We start from the raw sequence: 21,589 nt of genomic DNA, 5'->3' as shown, positions 1-21,589 counted from the left end.
TGCAAGACGACACAGTTACACCAATATGTAACGTTATTGGAGGAAGGAAAACTCTGTTGTGGACTGATACTTGGGTATAGTAGGCAGGACCTAGCATTTAGTCATATGTTCCTCTGAGTTCATAGTTAGCTGTTAACACCCACTCGCATCATGGGGAATATATAAGGAACACATCATTTAGAACATGTAACCAAAACAAAAGCATTTTTGTGAGTATAACGCAATGTTAACAGTTGATTACAGCAAGTCCGACTTGCTCATATGGACAACAAATGGCATTATTCCCAACCTACATCCTTGCTTCCAGCTCCTATTACATTACCATTCATAGTACAGTATTATAGAAAGACACTGATACAGCCTGGATACATGTGCTGTTTATTGGAAAATCATTTCAGTTTAGGAAGACATCCTGTTGTACTTTTAGATGTTACCCGGTTACCAGACAACATTGCCCCTGTACTATAACTAAAAGAGTGGTACCTACCCCTCCTTTTCCTTGGGGATCCAGCACTGTAGCCCCACTGTCCTCCCAGTGTTTCTTGTGGAGATGACGTCACAGGAAGTCACCTGACCGCTATAGCCAGCCAGAGGCTGCCACATCACCACCCGTTCTTCTGGCATCAGTGCTCACACCCTTGGCGCTAAGAGTTGAGAACAGTGATGTTGCAGCCTTTGATTGGCTGTAAGGGTCCGGGAACTTCCTGTGACATCATTTTCCACAACACACAGCAAGAAGAGAGTGGAGTTACAGCACTGGATCCCCGCGGCAGAGGACGGGTAGGTAGCACTCTTTTTTTGTTATATTATAGGGGCAATCTAGTCTTCTAACCGGACAACTCGTTTAACACACTTTTATGTCTACACAATTGTTTTATCCCTGAAAAAGAATCTGGATAATTCGAATTTGAACGATAACAGTCCAACGTAAATATGGCCAATAATTGAATGATAATTCGCTTGCTTATAATTGATGCAATCATAAAAATCATCATTGGCTCATTCACTAATCGCTCGTTTTAAAAATCGTTCAGTTGTTCTCATTTACTGGTACAGCGACCTGAACGATCCTGTTAGAACAATACATTAATGATTTATTTGTGTGTCTAAACTGGCTGCCCGAGTGAACGAGCAACTGTGACATTGTTTGCTCGTTCGTTCGGGCGAACGGTACTCATTAGTACCCTAACTCCTTCCTTACGGAACTGCAGTATATAAACATTTGTACAACAAAACCGAGCTACACGTAACTTCAATACCCCGCCACTACCCTGCAGGCGTAGTTCATGACCAGCTGTTCTATGAATGGAGTCTTCCTAGGCGCTGTGGTGATGTGATGATGGACATAAATTACTACTACTAATAGCAATAATAAAACAATGTTTTCACACCACAGTTAATGGACTGTGAACCAGAGCTTCGCTGTAAATTACTGATACAAAGACTCAAGGCATTGCATTAATATGCTGTATTGTAAATGGCATAATATTGGTATAACAAGATACAATTGCTAATATAAGCCCAAATAAGGAGTCTAATCTTCGCATTAAATGTAATTGACATACAGTATATATATTTTTAGGATCTGACTTACCTTTTCCAGTTTGACAGGGTTAGCAGTAGTAACTGACATAGGATACCTAGTCGATAGTCTCTTTCCTTCTAACCGCTGCCCCATATATCTGTCATGCAATCCTATTAATGTGGCAGATTTCTGTACGACTGCATCCTGGAAAGTTTTAAACTCAGGACTTCTACAGAGAATTGGAGTGTTGGGGTTGAAAACTTCCACTTTCCACCACATCTTTTCTTCCCCTGGATTGTAACGTTGATCCATCAGATTCCAGCTGCTCGAAACATTGCTGTGACTCTTGGAGGGATAGGAATTTGGATCAGACACATACTGGCTTGTCACTGGCACATCAGATCTGAAAGTTCCATTTTCTTGCAGCTCATTACATAATCCAACCCCTTGATTGTGAAGATACGTTGTATCTTTTGCTTTCGCAAGTGACACAATGTTTCCTTGGGCAGAATTTTTGCTTTCTTTGGTGCCATTGCTCATTGCGGTGCAGATGTTTGAACATGACACTGTGCTGTGGGCAGAACTGCCTGCCTCTGCCTCCCGCTTGCTACAGGCAGCCTGTGTGTCTTCTCTCACAGGAGAATCTGGCCTCCTAGTGTCACATGCCTTTCTGCTTGCAGCTAACAAAGTTTTCTCTGCCAAGCAGCACGCCTTCTGTGATCGCTCAGCACATTTGCTTGGTGACTTCAGCTGGATGAAGAGGAAGGAAGTTTTCGTCTGCTGCTGCTCTGCCATTTCCCCACCATGAACTTGTCAAGAGACAGTTGTATATCCTACTATGGAACTGTATCGAACCTTTCCCAAGACCACCCTGAAATACACATCTTCTGAACGCCTCATACCTAAAGCAAAAAGGAACATTTTGTTATGTCAAATAATTACAATTAAAGGGGTTTTGCTAAGATATAAGTTATCCACAGTATAGGTGCTATCTTTGGGGTTTGGGTCTGGCTGCTGGTAACCCACAGATCCTAAGAACAGGGGTTGCGAAGGTCCTCAAGGGAAGGGTTGAGCATGCACATTGCTGCTCCATTTATTTCAATGGGACTGTCAAAGATAGCTGAGTTCAATTGTTCGTCTATGTCCATCAGGGCTCTTTCACACGACCGCATAAACGGCACATTTTTACGGATGACCGATGTACGCAACCATCTGTGGCATTGTTTTCCAATGCAGTCATTCATATGGGCGATTATACATCGCGTAAAAACGTGAAAACATGAAAAATGGAACATACGTGACCAAAATACAGACCAAAGGACAGTTCTGGAATGATGTTTTGTCCAATATACACTGGCAGGTCCCATAGACTCCTATGGTAGCAGGGCAAAAAAGGGACGGGGAGGCTGTGAAAAGCTTACAGGTGTCTCATATTATGTAGGCATTAGAAGTCATTCAGAGGAATAAAGCCAAGCGAGGATTTTCCGGGGTGCAACGTATTTTTTCACTAAAAACTATGCTCAACGGTCGGGTGAATGGGTGAGAAAACACTAATTACCCTGGCGGAAAAAAGTCTTTTCACGCGATTTCATGGTGCCGACGAGACAACGTAAAAACGCATGTGCTCGTGGGAAAGAACCCTCAGTCCCATGAATAAAGTGTCAGCGAACATACTTGACTCTCATTCCATTTATGCAAAGGCCTTTGGGAACCCCATTCTAAGGCTAAGTAGGTGTCCCTCACCGATCTGAAAGTTATTCCCTATCCTGTGGATAAAGGATAACGTTATATCTTGGCAAAACCCAGTTAAATCTGTAACAGTTACCAATGTAAAAAGTATTTCCAGCTAAGGGCTCCTACCTACTTGCGTTTTTTTAACGCTGCGATGTCCTGCGTTTTTTTTAATGCAAATGTCAATGGGTCTTTCTAATGTTAAAATCGCATTGCACAAAAATCACAAAGCACAAACTTGTGTTGCTAGTGGGTAGGAGCCCTAAAATGAAAAATAGCTGCAAATAAACATAGTGATATGTTCCCAATAGTATGGTGGGGTGTTTCACTAAGGACAATATGGTAATTTTAGAGGAAACAGTCTTTAGGCAAGGGTGCAGTAGTGAACAAATGAACATATAGAACTATTAATGGAAAGTCTGTGCTCTTGACTTTATAGTGTTTATCTTTTACATCTGTTATACTGAATGATGCTGTATAGAAGGGTTAATTAGTTCTTATGTATTACAAGGATGATGGTGTAATGGCCAATCAATGCAAATATTAGATATAAATCACTTCAATATATTATTGAATTCATAGACTGTAAACAATGAACATGCAATATTTTGCACTAAGGCTACGTACACACAGGAGAGCGTGGTATTGGGCCAAGACACTCTGCCTGATATCACGCTCGCCAGCGTGCATGTTCCCACCAATGGCTGTAGGCATTTTTCACATGGCCGTAGGCATTTTTTTTCCCCCTAAATGCGCGATCGGGCGCACAAATCTAACGTTTGTGCGCCCATTCAGACGGCATGGGCCCGGCGCATATATGTCAAGGTCACAATGCTATTGGGTGGGCGGAAGCTGTCTCCCCCTTCCTTGCCACTCGCTGGCTCTCTGCCCCTCTCCTCCCCTTGGGCTGTCAAAGGGTGGATAGGGGAAGGGGGGGGGGGGGAGTTTTACAGTCACACTGCTAAACTCCCTCCCACCTCCCTTCTCCGGCCGCTGTCATTAGCTCCCATAGGAGTCTATGGCAGCGACCGTATTCTGGCCCGGAAAGATAGTTCCAGGCCGATCTTTCCTGCCCGGCGTAAAAGCGCCCGGCACTATATTTGCCCGGCGCTTTCACGCCTTGGAATACGTCCATGTGATCTGATGCATTGGAATCCAATGCATCAGAGGGCAGCATATATCGGCCGGCCGTAAAAACTGCTTGCTGTTAGAAAAATAGAAAAAGTCTTGACAACATCAAAAGGCTAAAAAATTGTATCAGCAGAAAGGCACAGTATGTTCACATGTAGCAAATACGCAAATGATTTTCTACCATGGAATTGCGTGTTTAAAAACACAGCATATTCCACTATCAGTAAACATTTTAACAATTTTTATCCATAGTCCACTTTAAAAAATCTAGAGCGGAATTTAACTTGGATTTTCGACTCTGGCTTAAAGGGAACCTGTCACGTCCCCACAGCACCATAAATTTTTGTACTTTTGTCTTTCTGTATTCCCCCTGTCTATGTAAGCGATGTGGAATATGTTGGCGCTTTAAAAATAAAGATTATTATTATTATAAACTAAGTTATGCTGTGACAGGGAGCCAGGTGATGTGTTTTTATAATCCCTCTGATGTCGGCAGGCGGCACGAAAATCTGACTCTTTTCAGAGTCCCATGCACATGCTATCCTACATATGTCTATAGAAAAGCATGCGCACAAGAACCTGAAAAGGGTCAGAATTTCGTGCCGCCTGCCATCTTCAGAGGGGAACACCTCTGGATTGCAGGAGTGGGTGAGTATAAAAATACATCACCTGCCTCCCTAAAACATCCCCTAACGGTACCATAACTTAGTTTAGGGTTGCTGTGGGGACACAACAGGTTCCTTTTTAATCTGTGGCATATCAATTTATGCTATAGCTTTTCAACATGGATTTCACCCCTTTTAATGGGCAAAATGCACAGCAAACTTTGAGCTAAATCCAGTTATACCGCATGCAGAATTTGCTGCAGAGTTGAACGCAGAGGCTCTTTGTAGCCATAGCCTTATATTTTTCACGACTAAGAATGTATTGCAATGGTGATCAATCTGGACAATCACTCTTGAGTTCAGTAGTTTGCTATATTATGTCACTGTGGGTAAAATGTATCAGATTGTATTACTGCTTGTTTAGCTCGCTGAGGATCCCAGCTGTGAACAGGGTTAGGTATGTATTGGTTCTCAGGACTGGATCTCAACAAGAATGTGTTCATTTATTGACGGTGCAAAGAGCAATTTAAATTAGTAAGGAATAAAATAGTAAGCGTTAGAGAGTTAAAGGGGTTGTCCGATATACATTTTTCTTGTGAAATCATATTATTATCTATGCTGAAAAATAAAAAACAAGCTAATGCTCGACTCTCTTGGCTCCCTGCATGTCCGCTGCTGAGAGCTCCAAGCTCATATTGTCACAGGCTGCTGCAGCCATAAAGACAGAGCCTGAACAATACACCACAGCGGACTTTCGGAATGGTTGATGGGAGACATGTCGTACCTGGAAAGGTGAGTATTAGCGTGTTTGTTATTTTTCAGTATAGGAATATGATTTTCCAGGAAAAATATATGTCTGACAATCCCTTTAAGAAGTTATCCAGCCTTCTAAAATAATGGTCCATACTTAGAATGGGCCATTTATATTAAATCAGCTGGGGTCCAATAAGTAGTTTGAAGAAATGGCAGCACTCTTGCAAGTACTGGAGCCTCTTTAATGTTTATATCAGTTTTGGGCTGGTAAGTACTTGGAAGTCCTGAAACTCTTAAGAATGGGCCATCAATTTTAGGAGAATGTGCAACCAGTCTAAGTAGGTTTGCTTATTTTATTGTTATAAGCTAAAACATAATAATGAAAAATTATATTCTATAGTATCTAATATATGAGACCCTGTATATCGCAATATGCATTAGTACAGATTTACTATTGAAAATTCAACAATTTTCTGGCGGACATTACATCAGAAAACTGTTACATGGTGTGAGCCACATTAATAATCAGTTTTTAGACACATTGGAGAAAAAGTATTTTTAGACATTTCTGAGAAAAGGGGTGTGGCTTTGTTGAAAAGGGGGTGTAGCCTAAATGCAACACTGTCATAAAATATTCTGAACTAAGCTTCCTAATAGGTGGTATAAATTTAGACTACACAGTATAAAGATGCACCAGATTTACCATCACACTAGTGAGGGCGATATTGGGCCATGAATTATAGCCCGATCGCTCTCTCCCAATGCATGCGAAACCCCTGGATGCAAGGCTTTTTCATGTGAAAACTGCTAAACTGCCGCCACCAGCCCCGTTGAAGACAATGGCCGATATCACAAAAAGAAAAGACATGTTGCCATTTTTTTTCACAGAGCATTGCAGAAGTGAAAACATTGCAAATGAGAATGAAACCATTGAAAATCATCGGTTTAATAATCTTTAATTTTTACTCTCTCACATTGTGAGAATATCGCACAATTTTCACACCAATGTGAAGGCCTCCTCACTGCAATAAATCTGGCACAGGACAGTCTAATTAAAGTTTGCACTAACTTTTAGACAGTATTAGTAAATTTGGTCCATCGTCTTTTCGTTCAGTTTGGAAGCATGTTAACCGAGCTCGAACGGTGGCACATTGAATAAGTAAAACATAAGGTGAAGAGGAATATCATATCTCAGGACCCTGAATATAAGAGATTTAACATCTAACCAGAAAGGCTAGATTAATGGACAAACCCAGAACAGGTGGGGTACGGTACCACCCAGAACACCACATCTCCAACAAAATCTGGTAAATAAGTGTTCAACCAATGGAGGAGAAAAGGGGTGTAGGAAAGCAATAATTTATATTGATTCCCCCTATAGGGTACACATAAAGATGTATTAAACCCCAAGTATAAGGGGAGACTTTGTCCCCCTAGAAGGATTCACACATAGTCATATAGTTCTGCCTAATGACCCCAACAGTATGGATCGATAAGGAGTTTATATATGTCTGAAAGCAAACTCTTAGTAGAAGTGCCCATTTTACAAAGCCTCTCAAACTCTGTCAGCAGAGATACTGATGAACCTGCAAAAAGAGACTGCATGAAATGCTTAATTTGAAGATAATGATATTGAGTAGAGGAAGGCAGTGCAAAGGTTTGCTTTAAAGTACTAAAAGGAAGAAACTCTTTTGTCCTGAAGTCCATGATATCCACAAAATGAAAAAGTAGTCTGTCATACCAAAGTCTAGACATGCTGCTTGTAAGACCATCTGGGGACAATGGGTTGTAGAAAAAGGAGGTCATGGCAGAGAGTGGTGAGGCCAATGGGAACTTCATGGAACAAGTACACCATGTATCACTGGTAAAGGATGAAGGGCCCAGGAGGGGAGTATTTGGTTTAATGTGGAAGGTCAACCAAAGGAGGGAACTGGGATGGATCGGAACCATAGTTTTTCTATATCCATCTTGTTTAAACGTTAAGAGTGACGCAGGCCAGGATCTGACAAAGATGAGCTGTCCAATAGTATTCAATGACATGCGGGGCCGCTAAGCCATCACCTTTGCTTACCAGTAAGTAGAATACTCTTCGCAATTCTATGCTTATTTGCTTAAATAAAACAAAGGAAGGCAGCTTGAAACACCCGCAGCTGACCAAGGATTTTGAACAGATGCATCGGTTTGGGGAGTATTGTTATTTTGATTATTGTGGTTCTCCCCCCCCCCCAATAAAAGGGAGGGAGTTCCACTTATGAAATAAACAGTGAATTTCTTAAAGTAGTGAAGGGAAGTTACACGAGTACAACAATGAGTATGAAGCTGTTATCTGGACTCCCAGCATTGTTAAGGGAAGTGGCTTGCCAACGATAGTTATAATTCAAGTGTAAGGCAGCTAATTGAGCCTGTGTGTCTTGGCCACATTCACTTTATACCCTGAGGGGGTACCAAAATCTTGGAGGAGCACCTGGTGATTAGAGAGGCTAATATGAGTTTGCATATGGATTGACATCAGCGGCAAACAAGGAAAGTTTAAATTCTCTAACTTTAACTCCATGAATATTAATATCACTGGCCAACCAAAAAAATATTTTGAATGTTTCCTTAATTTCATGAGTCAAATTTTACTAATTTGGGGGTGAGAAAAACGAATATGACAAAGAAAATTTTTTATTAGCTCTAGTTTCTGTGATATACAATAGGCGGAAGTATGTTTTTTTAACGGATTAAGAGAAAATGATGCATTTTAATTACATATGCTAACAACATTGAAAGTGCATTTTAAATTTTTTGTAATGACATTTACATTCTAAGAGTTCTAAATTGATGGAAGAATTCCTGTCAGGTGGTTCAGTGTGAAGAGAATCAGGTCATGACTTCATGAGATCATTTTCTTTTGGCTTGCCTCTTGTGAGTTCCGGAGCATCTCTACAAACAGACCAGCAGTAATCTGCAAGAATTGCTTCATTCCAACGGCCCTGATATCTTTGTTCCATTACAGAAATCTCCTGGTGGAATCTTTCTCCGTGTTCATGACTGAAAGCTCCACAACTAGGAGGGGAAAAGTCTAGGTGGGAGTGGAGAAAATGGATTTTAAGGGACAGGTTGCATCCGAGTTGATGGTATTTTTCCAGAAGTACTATCACCAACTGAGTGTAGTTATCATCTCTTTTGTTGCCTAGGAATCCATGAATAACTCCCTTTAAGGCTTGCCAAGCTTCCTTTTCTTTTCCCTCCAAAACTTGGTCAAACGCAGAATCCTTTACAAGTTGTCAAATTTGTGGCCCAACAAAAATACCTTCCTTAACTTTTGCATTACTCAATCTAGGAAATCTGTCCCTTAAGTACTGAAATGCCTGTCCTTCCTGGTTCATACCTTTGACAAAATGTTTCAGTAAACCCAGCTTTATATGAAGGGGTGGAAAAAGAACATCTTTTGGGTCCACGAGAGGCTCAGCAATGACATTTTTCTCGGTAGAGTCAAGATCAGCTCGGATTGGGTGAAAACATGTGCAATTGGGTAAAGAATTGGCTTAATGATAGAAAGCAGAGGGTGGTAATAAATGGTTCGTACTCTGATTGGGCCACAGTCGCTAGCGGGGTGCCACAGGGTTCAGTATTAGGCCCCATTCTGTTCAATATATTTATCAATGACCTGATAAAGGGGCTGCACAGCAAAATATCAATATTTGCAGATGACACAAAATTATACAATATAATTAATGCAACGGAGGACAATGTACGGCTACAAACGGACCTAGATAAGCTAGGGGCTTGGGCAGAAAAATGGCAAATGAAGTTCAGTGTTGAAAAATGTAAGGTTATGCACATGGGCAGCAAAAATGGATGTCACCAATATACACTTAATGGGGTACCGCTAGGGAAAAGTGATATGGAAAAGGACCTGGGGGTACTAGTGGATTGTAGACTAAACTGGAGTAACCAATGCCAGTCAGCTGCTGCAAAGGCAAATAAAGTCTTGGGGTGCATTAAAAGAGGTATAGGGGTGAAGGACGAGAACATTATCCTTCCATTATATAAGGCACTAGTCAGACCCCACATGGAATACTGCGCACAGTTCTGGTCATCGGTGCTGAGGAAAGATGTTACAGTACTGGAGGGGGTTCAAAGAAGAGCAACTAAACTAATAAATGGAATGAAGGGATTGGAATACCCAGAGAGGCTATCCAAATTGGGATTATTTACTCTAGAAAAAAAGATGGCTAAGGGGTGATCAAATAACTATGTATAAATACATGAGGGGACAATACAAGGATCTCTCCCATGATCTGTTTATACCCAGGACTGCAATGGTAACGAGAGGGCATCTGCTACGTTTAGAGGAAAGCAGGTTTCATCACCAACATAGAAAGGGGTTCTTTACTGTAAGAGCAGTTAGACTGTGGAACTCTCTGCCTCAGGAAGTGGTGATGGCAAAATCCTTAGAGGAGTTTAAAAGGGGACTTGATGTCTTTCTGCAGAGGAGGGATATTATAGGTTATAAATCTTAGGTTAATTGTTAATCCGGGTATGCAGGCAGGTAGGAACTATTAGGGGTTGATCCAGGGAACAGTCTGATTGCCATTAGGGAGTCGGGAAGGAATTTTTTCCCCAAAAGGGCTATTTGGCTTCTGCTCTTGGTTTTTTTTTGCCTTCCTCTGGATCAACAACACAGGAGGATAGACAGGCTGGACTAGATGGACATTGTCTTCATTCGGCCTTACGAACTATGTTACTATGTAAGATTTCTTGCAGGCCAGTCTGCTTGAATGTAATGGGATTTCCTATCCCTACTGTCCCACATACATAAAAAAAGCAATAGTATTCAGTGTACCCCAGTTGAAATACCCTACGAGTACAGCAATGACTTGTGTTCAGCATATTTGATTGAGTCGAGGAGGGCTGTCATGTTTGCATAAGTCTCCTTCATGTGAGCTGCATGACCAACAGGAATAGAAGGAAGACAGTTGCCGTTGTGAAGTAATACAGCTTTCAAACTACGCTTAGAGCAGTCTATGAATAGCTTCCATTTAGTTGGATCATGGTTCAAATTCAAGCATTTCATCAAGCCATTAATGTTGCAGAAAACAACCGGATAGTTTTTCTTCTAAAAAAAAAGGAAGCAGATCCCTCTGACGTTCTCTGTACTGTGAGACCCTGACATCACATTGGAGAAGATTTCATTGCTGTAGTCTTGACCCTAGAAGTTCCTCCTTCTCCTTTGACAAGTCAAGGTGTCGAATGAGATCACTCAATTCCACTTGACTCAGTCTGTGCGGTGTATGATTTTTTACCTCAAAGTCAGGGTCATGGGATGTGGAAGGCTTGTTGGATTCTTCTTTTTTCACACTTTTTCATTCTCTACTTCAAGCTCATAATGTTGGGGTGGAGTAGGAACTGGTACACTATCTGAATGCGGAATAGGTCGAATAGCAGATGGAAGATTCGGGTATTGAACTGTTCTTGTTTTCTTCATTGACAATCCTGCCTTTATGGATGGAGTTAAGCAGAAATAGCAGTCATCTGTATGGTTTGTAGGCTTCCGCCAAACCATAAGCACAGCAAAAGACATATATAGTTTTTTAAAATTTTTCAGCCGTTCTCGTAGTTTAACTGAGGAAGAGTTGCAACTTACACTACCGTTCAAAAGTTTGGGGTCACCCAAACAATTTTGTGTTTTCCATGAAAAGTCACACTTATTCACCACCATGCGTTGTGAAATGAATAGAAAATAGAGTCAAGACATTGACAAGGTTAGAAATAATGATTTGTATTTGAAATAACATTGTTTTTACATCAAACTTTGCTTTCGTCAAAGAATCCTCCTTTTGCAGCAATTACAGCATTGCACACCTTTGACATTCTAGCTGTTAATTTGTTGAGGTAAGCTTGTGAAATTGCACCCCACGCTTCTAGAAGCATCTCCCACAAGTTGGATTGGTTGGATGGGCACTTCTGGCGTACCATACGGTCAAGCTGCTCCCACAACAGCTCAATGGGGTTCAGATCTGGTGACTGCGCTGGCCACTCCATTACCGATAGAATACCAGCTGCCTGCTTCTGCTGTAAATAGTTCTTGCACAATTTGGAGGTGTGTTTAGGGTCATTGTCCTGTTGTAGGATGAAATTGGTTCCAATCAAGCGCTGTCCACTGGGTATGGCATGGCGTTGCAAAATGGAGTGATAGCCTTCCTTATTCAGAATCCCTTTTACCCTGTACAAATCTCCCACCTTACCAGCACCAAAGCAACCCCAGACCATCACATTACCTCCACCATGCTTAACAGATGGCGTCAGGCATTCTTCCAGCATCTTTTCATTTGTTCTGCGTCTCACAAACGTTCTTCTTTGTGATCCAAACACCTCAAACTTGGATTCATCTGTCCACAACACTTTTTTCCAGTCTTCCTCTGTCCAATGTCTGTGTTCTTTTGCCCATCTTAATCTTTTTCTTTTATTGGCCAGTCTCAGATATGGCTTTTTCTTTGCCACTCTGCCCTGAAGCCCAAAATCCCGCAGCCGCCTCTTCACTGTAGATGTTGACACTGGTGTTTTGCGGGTACTATTTAATGAAGATGCCAGTTGGGTACCTGTGAGGCGTCTGTTTCTCAAACTAGAGACTCTAATGTGCTTATCTTCTTGCTTAGTTGTGCAACGCGGCCTCCCACTTCTTTTTCTACTCTGGTTAGAGCCTGTTTGTGCTGTCCTCTGAAGGGAGTAGTACACACCGTTGTAGGAAATCTTCAATTTCTTAGCAATTTCTCGCATGGAATAGCCTTCATTTCTAAGAACAAGAATAGACTGTCGAGTTTCAGGTGAAAGTTCTCTTTTTCTGGCCATTTTGTGCGTTTAATTGACCCCACAAATGTGATGCTCCAGAAACTCAATCTGCTCACAGGAAGGTCAGTTTTGTACTTCTGTAACGAGCTAGACTGTTTTCAGATGTGTGAACATGATTGCACAAGGGTTTTCTAATCATCAATTAGCCTTCTGAGCCAATGAGCAAACACATTGTACAATTAGAACACTGGAGTGATAGTTGCTGGAAATGGGCCTCTATTCACCTTTGTAGATATTGCACAAAAAAACAGGCATTTGCAGCTAGAATAGTCATTTACCACATTAGCAATGTATAGAGTGCATTTGTTTAAAGTTAGGACTAGTTTAAAGTTATCTTCATTGAAAAGTACAGTGCTTTTCCTTCAAAAATAAGGACATTTCAATGTGACCCCAAACTTTTGAACGGTAGTGTATATGTGGAGCCCACGACGTATCCTGGTCCCCTACCTTCATACCAAAATAATGATAGGCAGTCTTTACAAGAGGCATCAGATTGCGTTTCTGTGATCAAAATGTTATTTCACCACAAAAGTAACAAATTATTCAGCAAATTTACACATTTTCGTGGCATTTTGATATAGCAAATTTTACACTTCAAAAGCACTCCAAAACCAGAAATTCTGAAAAAAAGAAAAGCAGAAACAATATGAAACTCAGTCATAGCAACATTTATTATGTTTATAACTTACAAACATATTTGAATAAAATAAAAAAATAAAAAAACATATGGAGAACGTTGTGTTATGTCAGTTGAGAGGGAGCTTGTAAGTCACTCTGACTAGCAGAAGTACCAGGGTCCTGTGCACACGGTAATGGCGGTTGTGATGGCTGGTGGCTGGGAATCCACTAGATTGTCCTTCAGTGATGTCTGGGTTTCACAGAGGTCTTGGGGCCCCTTTTAGCAGCTTCCCCCTTTTCTAGGCAGCAGGTTGTAGGAGCTCTGAGTTTAGGCAGCCATTTTCAGCCAGGTTCAGGGCATGCCCCTTTTCCTCATCATTTTCAAGATCTATGTTTACTGTCAGGAAATGGGAATATTCTTATTTACTTCAAAAGACTAAAAACCTGTGCAGACCTAGCACTTCTCCCAGCTGAACACATTGCCAGCACAAAACTCCCTTCTGCCCTGATAATTTCTCTCAGTATTATCAGGTAAAATGTCAAGACTTTTAATTAGGTCCACAGAATAGACTACATACAGTAGTAGCAAACGCACACTGTTCGAATGTTCCAAATAGAAGTCATTGGGCTACACGTATTAAGATGTATCGCACCAGATTTTTGGAGCATTTTGTAATCGGAGGATTTATTATTGTTTTGCACCAAAAAAGATAGTATTTGGCAATAAGTTCAACACTTTGGGTCATAAATTTAGAATATGGATGTCGTTTTGTTGACTTGTGAAAGATGCAGCAGATTTACTGATTGCATGGTTTTCGGTGTAAAAGATTGGACTAAAAATTCTGCTTTAGTCGTCACCAGGGAGATATGAGACAAAATAGCTGCTAAGGAAGACGGGAGAGGATTTTGTGTCCTTGATTTTGGGATCTACCAGTCTGTTATTAGTGTGTGGTGTCATTTTCTAACAAAGTTTGGGGAAAATCTCCCAGTGGGTGCACAATTCGTAAGCAGTATTCCACAATTTTTAGGAAAAAAGTTGTATCTGTAAGCGAAAGTTATCCAAATGTCCACCAGCAAGCGAAGAAGCAGTGGAGCGTGTCTGTGCAAGTTTAGAATTATAAAATCATAGAATGGTAGAGTTGTAAGGGACCTCGAAGGTAATCGGGTCCAACCTGCTCAGTGCAGGATTTACTAAATCATCCCAGACAGATATTTGTCCAGCCTTTGTTTGAACACTTCCATTGAAGGAGAACTCACCACCTCCCGTTGTAACCTGTTCCACTCATTGATCACCCTCACTGTCAGAAAGTTTTTTCTAATATCTAATTTGTGTCTCCTCCCTTTCAGTTTCATCCCATTGCTTCTAGTCTTTCCTTGTGCAAATGAGAATAGGGCTGATCCCTCTGCACTGTGACAACCCTTCAGATATTTGTAGACAGCTACTAAGTCTCCTCTCAGCCTTTTTTTTTTGCAAGCTAAACATTCCCAGATCCTTTAACCATTCCTCATAGGACATGGTTTGCAGACTGCTCACCATCATGGTAACTCTTCTCTGAACTTGCTCCAGTTTGTCTATGTCTTTTTTAAAGTGGGGTGTCCAGAACTGGACACAGTATTCCAGATGAGGTCTGTCTAAGGAAGAGTTGTATAAAAAGTTAGACACAAAGTCCGCAGAAATCCACCATTGGAGCAAGCAGAGAATTGGACATCCCACAACCAACTATGTGGAAGATTCTGCATAAACATTTGTAATGTTATCCCTGACGGTTGCAATTGTTCCTGGCCCTGAAACCACATGACAAAGCATGGGGATGTTCTTTTTGCAAGGGTATGCAAACTCTAATAGAAAGCAATGGTTTCATGGAGTCTTTAGTGTTTAATGATGAAGTCGCCTTATACCGTTCAAGCACAGTTAGCAAATGTAATGTCAGAATCTGGGGAGAGAAAACCCACATGTCTATGTAAAGCATATGGGTGACTTCCCCAAGGTCATGTGCATTTTGCCTATGACCTGTAGGAAAGTGTACGGCCCCTTCTTTTTCCATGATGAAACAGTCTTGTGGATTTCATACTACAGATATGGCTTCTGCCACAACTGGAACAGGAAATCCCAGGTTTCATCTTCCAACAGGACGGGGCACTCCTTCTTTCACCCCATTGTCACAATGGTGTCAGAAATTAGTTCAATAGGTGACTACAAAACAGATGGATTGGCCGTGCTGGTGGTGACGTTAGGGAACTTCTTTTTTGGCCTCTTTGTTCCCCGAACCTTGCGTCATGTGATTTTTTTCCCTCTGGGGAGTGTTACAGATAGTCTACATGCCACCCTTACCACCCACCATCAATGACCTGAGGCATCACAGAAGCCATTGCAACAGTCCATCGTGATCCAATGTATATGGCAGGAACTTGACTACAGCCTTCATGTGTGTTGAGTTTAAGAGGGGACTTGATGACTTTCTAGAGTGGAAGAATATTACAGAATATAAATTTTAGGTGACCAGCGGGTTGTTGATCCGGGTATACAGACAGGTAGAAACTATTAGAGGTTGATCCAGGGATTAGTCTGATTGCCATTAGGGAGTCGGGAAGGAATTTTTCCCCCAACAGGGCTAATTGGCTTCTGCCTCTTGGGTTTTTTGCCTTCCTCTGGATCAACAAGGAGGTTACACAGGCTGAACTAGATGGACATTGTCCTTATTCGACCTTACATACTATGTTACTATGATTGATAAAGGGGACTCAAATTGAATGCCTCTGATGGAGAAAACCTTTCTGACATTGTATAAATGTGAATTATGGTTTCAAATTGCAAAGAACATTTGTAATAACCCTGTACTTGGTGCATCTTCAGATCAGCTCCTCTAGCTTTAGACTGTCTGTATTTAAACCATTATTAAAGGAGATGTCCCGCGCCGAAACGGGTTTTTTTTTTTTTAAACCCCCCCCCCGTTCGGCGCGAGACAACCCCGATGCAGGGGTTAAAAAAACCACCCGCACAGCGCTTACCTGAATCCCGGCGGTCCGGCGTCTTCATACTCACCTGCTGAAGATGGCCGCCGGGATCCTCTGTCTTCGTGGACCGCAGCTCTTCTGTGCGGTCCACTGCCGATTCCAGCCTCCTGATTGGCTGGAATCGGCACGTGACGGGGCGGAGCTACACGGAGCCGCTCTCTGGCACGAGCGGCTCCATAGAAGACTGCTGAAGACCCGGACTGCGCAAGCGCGGCTAATTTGGCCATCGGAGGCCAAAAATTAGTCGGCACCATGGAGACGAGGACGCCAGCAACGGAGCAGGTAAGTATAAAACTTTTTATAACTTCTGTATGGCTCATAATTAATGCACAATGTACATTACAAAGTGCATTATTATGGCCATACAGAAGTGTATAGACCCACTTGCTGCCTCGGGACATCTCCTTTAATAAATCTGACCCATTGTTGTAGCTAAGGGGTTGTCTACATTATTTGAGGAACACAACAAATATGATTATCTCTAAACTTCCTTTTAAATAAAACCTCAATGAGAGATATAATTATCACGTTTCCTTTAAAGGGGTTGCCCGACCACATAAAATGTTTAAGAAACGCTCAGGATGCTCTAAAATGATAAAGGATGTAATATAATACTCGCTGTACTTCCTGTTCCCTGTAGAAATGAACATGAGACCACTACAGCCAATCGTTGGGCCAGTGATTGGCTACAGTGTCCCATGTCTGTGCCAATAGGGAAAAAGAAGTACAGAAACCAAGACAGGACCCAAAAATGTTGGAATGGGAGCTGCAGGGGATCGGTAATATGAGTGTTACTTCTATTATCATTTTAAAACAAACTGAGCTTTATTTTATGTTTTCATTTAAGGTGCCAGACAACCCCTCTAAATCTCACACATCTAAACCTACTGTAATCTTATAATGCCAGTCACACATTCTCAAAATTTCTTTTTGGAAAGTTGTTAGATTGCACATTGTTCTTTGGTTTCCTTGAAACCAAAACTTGACATAAATCTTGTATAATGAGGTCTTCCATCTGTACGTTATTTTATATAAATCTAGTCTTCTGTTTGCATGGCTTAGTATACACAAAAGGCACATACCTACAGATGGCCCTTAATGAAGGTTGCCTGCTACAGCAAGATATTTCTTTGAAAGCACATTGTGCAATTATGCGGTGGATTATGAAAGCATTTTACTAAAACAACTGTGGACAGGAGCTCAAAAAGTGGCACATCTAATTATAAAAATTATATTTATTTATATAGCACCAACATATTCCACAGTGCTTTACAAATTGTAGAAAACATATAAAAAATAGGTCATAATATCCAGGAATGAACCAATGCACCTGAACAATAGGAGTGAGGGGCCTGCTCGCAAGAGCTTATAGACTATGAGGAGGTATAGACATAGGATACTATACATCTATACATAAAGCTGCGTTTGTGAATAAACAGATAATACGTGTGATATGGTGTTACCATACAGTGCGGCATGGGGTCCCGCGGTCGGCGCGCGTCGCTCCGGCGTCGGCTCCAGCAGCCTGGAGCCCTGTGTCGAGGTCATCCCAGCAGCTTGGGTTGGCCAGTGGGCGGCGGCGTAGGCGTGCCCGCCCGTAGGGTGCCGCCCGCACTCCTCTGTGCTTCTTATACAGCAGTGGGTGGAGTTGCCTCCTCCCACTCTCCGCCCCTGGGCGGAACCTTGTGGTTAAAAGACTGGCAGTGAACTGAGCTCATTGCCAGTTATTGGTTCTGCATGCACCCAGCCAGTCTGTCTGCGGTTCTCCTCAGCCAGTCCCTAGTTGTCGGTCAGCTCCCTCTGGTCCCCTATTACTCTGTCTGTTTGTGTTGGTTCTGTTTGCCTCTAATCTAGTCTGGCCCAGTCAGCACTAGTTGCTATCCAGCACCCTGCCAGTTTGCCTGTGAGTCCCATCTCCAGCCTTGCAAGTTTTGTTGGTCTGATTCATCTGCCTCCTCTGTCGGCACTCTGTTTCCCCCATTAGGTAGTTTCCTGCTTGTCAGTCGCCAGGTCCCTAGCCAGGGCAGGGACCGCCGTCCAGTTGTCCGCCTGGGGTTAGCCAGGGCCGAGGCAAGTAGGCAGGGACAGTGGGGGTGCGGGAGATCAGGGCACCCCAACTGGCGCTCGGGAGGCAGAGTGCCGTAACATAATAACTGGCCCTTAAAATACTGTTTTTCTTTTCATGGCGGCGATCAGCGCCCTTGCAAACCAGCTGCAAGACCTGGTGCCGGTGATCCGGGATTTGTCAGCTCGCATGGTGGCCCAGGAGCAGTGGGCATTGTCGCAGGAGCAGAATGCCGTTCCCAGTCCCGAACCCAAGTGCCCTCTTCCCGAGGTGTTCTCTGGGGAGAGGAACAAGTTTTTCGTTTTTCAACAGGCGTGTCGCCTGTTTTTTCGGATGCGTCCCCGCTCTTCCGGCTCGGAGGTCCAGAGGGTCGGGCTCATAATGTCCCTGCTGCGGGGCTCTGCCCAGACTTGGGCCTTTTCCATTCCCGAGGGTTCCCCCTCCCTGCATTCGGTGGACTCCTTTTTTCAGGAACTCGGGGGCATCTTCGATGAACCGGACAGAGTGGGGTTGGCGGTTTCACGGTTGCTGGCGCTGCATCAGGGGTCGCTTTGTGTGGAGGATTATTGCTCCAATTTCAGACGCTATGCGGGTGATACTGCATGGAACGATAGTGCCCTGAAAGACGTTTTTATGCAAGGTCTCTCAGACGCGGTCAAAGAACTGTTGATCTCCCATCCCGTTCCCGGGTCCTTAAAGGAGGCTATGGAGTTAGCAGTGAAGGCAGATAGGAGGCTCAGGGCTGGGAAGCAAGATAGACCGACCCATAGAGTCAGGGAGGTCATTTGTCCTGTTCCCTCCCCGTCCGTACCAGTCTCTGTTCCCGAACCTATGGAACTGGACCCGCTGGACCCCAAGGAGCGACGCCGGATTCGGTTATTACATAATCTCTGTCTCTACTGCGGGAAAGCTGGACATCGGGTGATAACTTGCCCCTGGAGGCCTCAGCGTCCACAGTCTGAATCGGCAGAAAGACTTCCAGTCCTAGGCGACTGCAGGGAGAGTCGCCTAGGACCTCAGGTACGTCCTAGACTTCTGATACCCTGCCAGGTTAGATTCCGGAACTTCTCCCGCCTAGGGCAGGCGTTTATTGATTCCGGAGCAGCTGCTAACCTGATAAGCACGCGTCTCGTTGAGCCCCTGAGGGCTGAATTTGTGGCGCTGAAGACGCCAATTCGTTTTGCTAGCATTGATGCTACTCCTCTTGCTTCGGGCTTGGTACGATGGAGGACCCCAGTGTTACAACTCATGGTGGGGGGTCGCCATTCGGAAGGTCTATCATTCCTGGTGATGGAGAAAATGTCGGTAGACATGGTACTAGGGATGCCGTGGCTGGCGTTGCACAACCCCCAATTCGATTGGGCCACTGGGGAGCTAACCCAGTGGGGGCCGTCCTGCCATAGCCATCGTGCTCCCCCTCCCCCCTGCTCAGTCGAACAGAAGGGGTACCGGTCCTCTGGAAATCGCAAAAGGAGGGGTCGCACGGGGTGCCATAAGTCTTTGTCGAAACCTGTTGTCTCTTCGGTGATGCCCACCTCCGGTCCCCCGCCGCCCACCCTGGTCTGTGATGAAGTGGAACACAAGGCCCAGGAGGTCCTGGATTCTTGCCGGGGTCCAGGAACCTTACAATTTTTGGGGGCCCGGAAGAGTTTTTTGGAGTATGATAGCTCAGATGACAGTGATTTTAAAGTTAGAGATGCCTCAGATTTTGAAGGCAGCGTCATTGGTAGCGAGGATCAGTCCATGGTGCCCGCTCAGGAGGGTCACATTCTCGGGTTGGTACAGCGTTTTCACAGCCTTTGCCTGGATAAGCCTGGTCGAGTTTCCAGGGGCCCGGAGGTCCCCCGTCAGAGGGGGGGTAATGTTACCATACAGTGCGGCATGGGGTCCCGCGGTCGGCGCGCGTCGCTCCGGCGTCGGCTCCAGCAGCCTGGAGCCCTGTGTCGAGGTCATCCCAGCAGCTTGGGTTGGCCAGTGGGCGGCGGCGTGGGCGTGCCCGCCCGTAGGGTGCCGCCCGCACTCCTCTGTGCTTCTTATACAGCAGTGGGTGGAGTTGCCTCCTCCCACTCTCCGCCCCTGGGCGGAACCTTGTGGTCAAAAGACTGGCAGTGAACTGAGCTCATTGCCAGTTATTGGTTCTGCATGCACCTAGCCAGTCTGTCTGCGGTTCTCCTCAGCCAGTCCCTAGTTGTCGGTCAGCTCCCTCTGGTCCCCTATTACTCTGTCTGTTTGTGTTGGTTCTGTTTGCCTCTAATCTAGTCTGGCCCAGTCAGCACTAGTTGCTATCCAGCACCCTGCCAGTTTGCCTGTGAGTCCCATCTCCAGCCTTGCAAGTTTTGTTGGTCTGATTCATCTGCCTCCTCTGTCGGCACTCTGTTTCCCCCATTAGGTAGTTTCCTGCTTGTCAGTCGCCAGGTCCCTAGCCAGGGCAGGGACCGCCGTCCAGTTGTCCGCCTGGGGTTAGCCAGGGCCGAGGCAAGTAGGCAGGGACAGTGGGGGTGCGGGAGATCAGGGCACCCCAACTGGCGCTCGGGAGGCAGAGTGCCGTAACATATGGTATGTAGGCTATGCAGTGGGAAGAAGGGGGTTGGATTTCCCAGGGGGGTGTAGAGGCAGGGTAGATGGTGAAGAGTTTAGGGAATATGGTAGGACTCCCTAAAAATATGTGTTTTTAGGGCACACTTAAAGCTGTAGGAATTGGGAATTAGCCTGATTGCCTGGGGTAGCACATTCCAGAAAACTGGTGCTGCTCAGTAAAAATCTTGGAGGTCGGAGTGGGAGGTCCAGATTCTAGAGGAATTTAGTCTAAGGTTATTAGTAGATCAAAGAGCATAGGTGGGGTTGTAGACAGAGATGAGGAAGGATGTATAGGGTGGTGGAGTTTTATAGAGAGTCTTATGAATAAGACTGATAGGAGTTTAAATTGTGTAATGACTGGCACAGGGTGGAGGCATCAGTATAGTGACTGGCATAGGGCGGAGGCATCGATGTAACGACCGACACAGGGTGGACCTATCAGTGTAACGACTGACACAGGGTGGAGCCATCGATGTAGTGACTGGCACAGAGTGGCAACATCAGTGCAGTGACTGGCACAAGATGGAGGAATTGGTATAGTGACTGGCACAGGGTGGAGGTATCAGTGCAGTGACTGGCACAGGGTGGAGGCATAAGTGTAGTGAATTGACAAAAAAATAAGCCCGGCAACTGCATTCAGGATGGATTGGAGAGGGGAGAGTTTAATGATCGAAAGATCGATCAGTAGAGAGTTGCAGTAATCAAGCCAAGAGTGGATAAGGGCAAGAGTAA

General features: G+C 44.0%; 1 protein-coding gene across 1 annotated transcript in view; it reads right to left on the bottom strand.

Annotated features, from left to right (window-relative positions):
- Positions 1 to 2,320, bottom strand: part of PSD3 (pleckstrin and Sec7 domain containing 3) — a 562,110-nt gene extending 559,790 nt beyond the window's left edge. The window contains exon 1 of the mRNA XM_066574143.1: positions 1,595 to 2,320. Coding sequence (XP_066430240.1) covers positions 1,595 to 2,320 — 726 coding nt within the window. The remainder of the gene's footprint in view (positions 1 to 1,594) is intronic.
- Positions 2,321 to 21,589: the final 19,269 nt, after the last annotated feature.

This window comes from Eleutherodactylus coqui, chromosome 7 (assembly GCF_035609145.1).
Source record: "Eleutherodactylus coqui strain aEleCoq1 chromosome 7, aEleCoq1.hap1, whole genome shotgun sequence".
NCBI classification, from domain to species: domain Eukaryota; kingdom Metazoa; phylum Chordata; class Amphibia; order Anura; family Eleutherodactylidae; genus Eleutherodactylus; species Eleutherodactylus coqui.
This window is presented reverse-complemented; position numbering and strand designations above follow the sequence as displayed.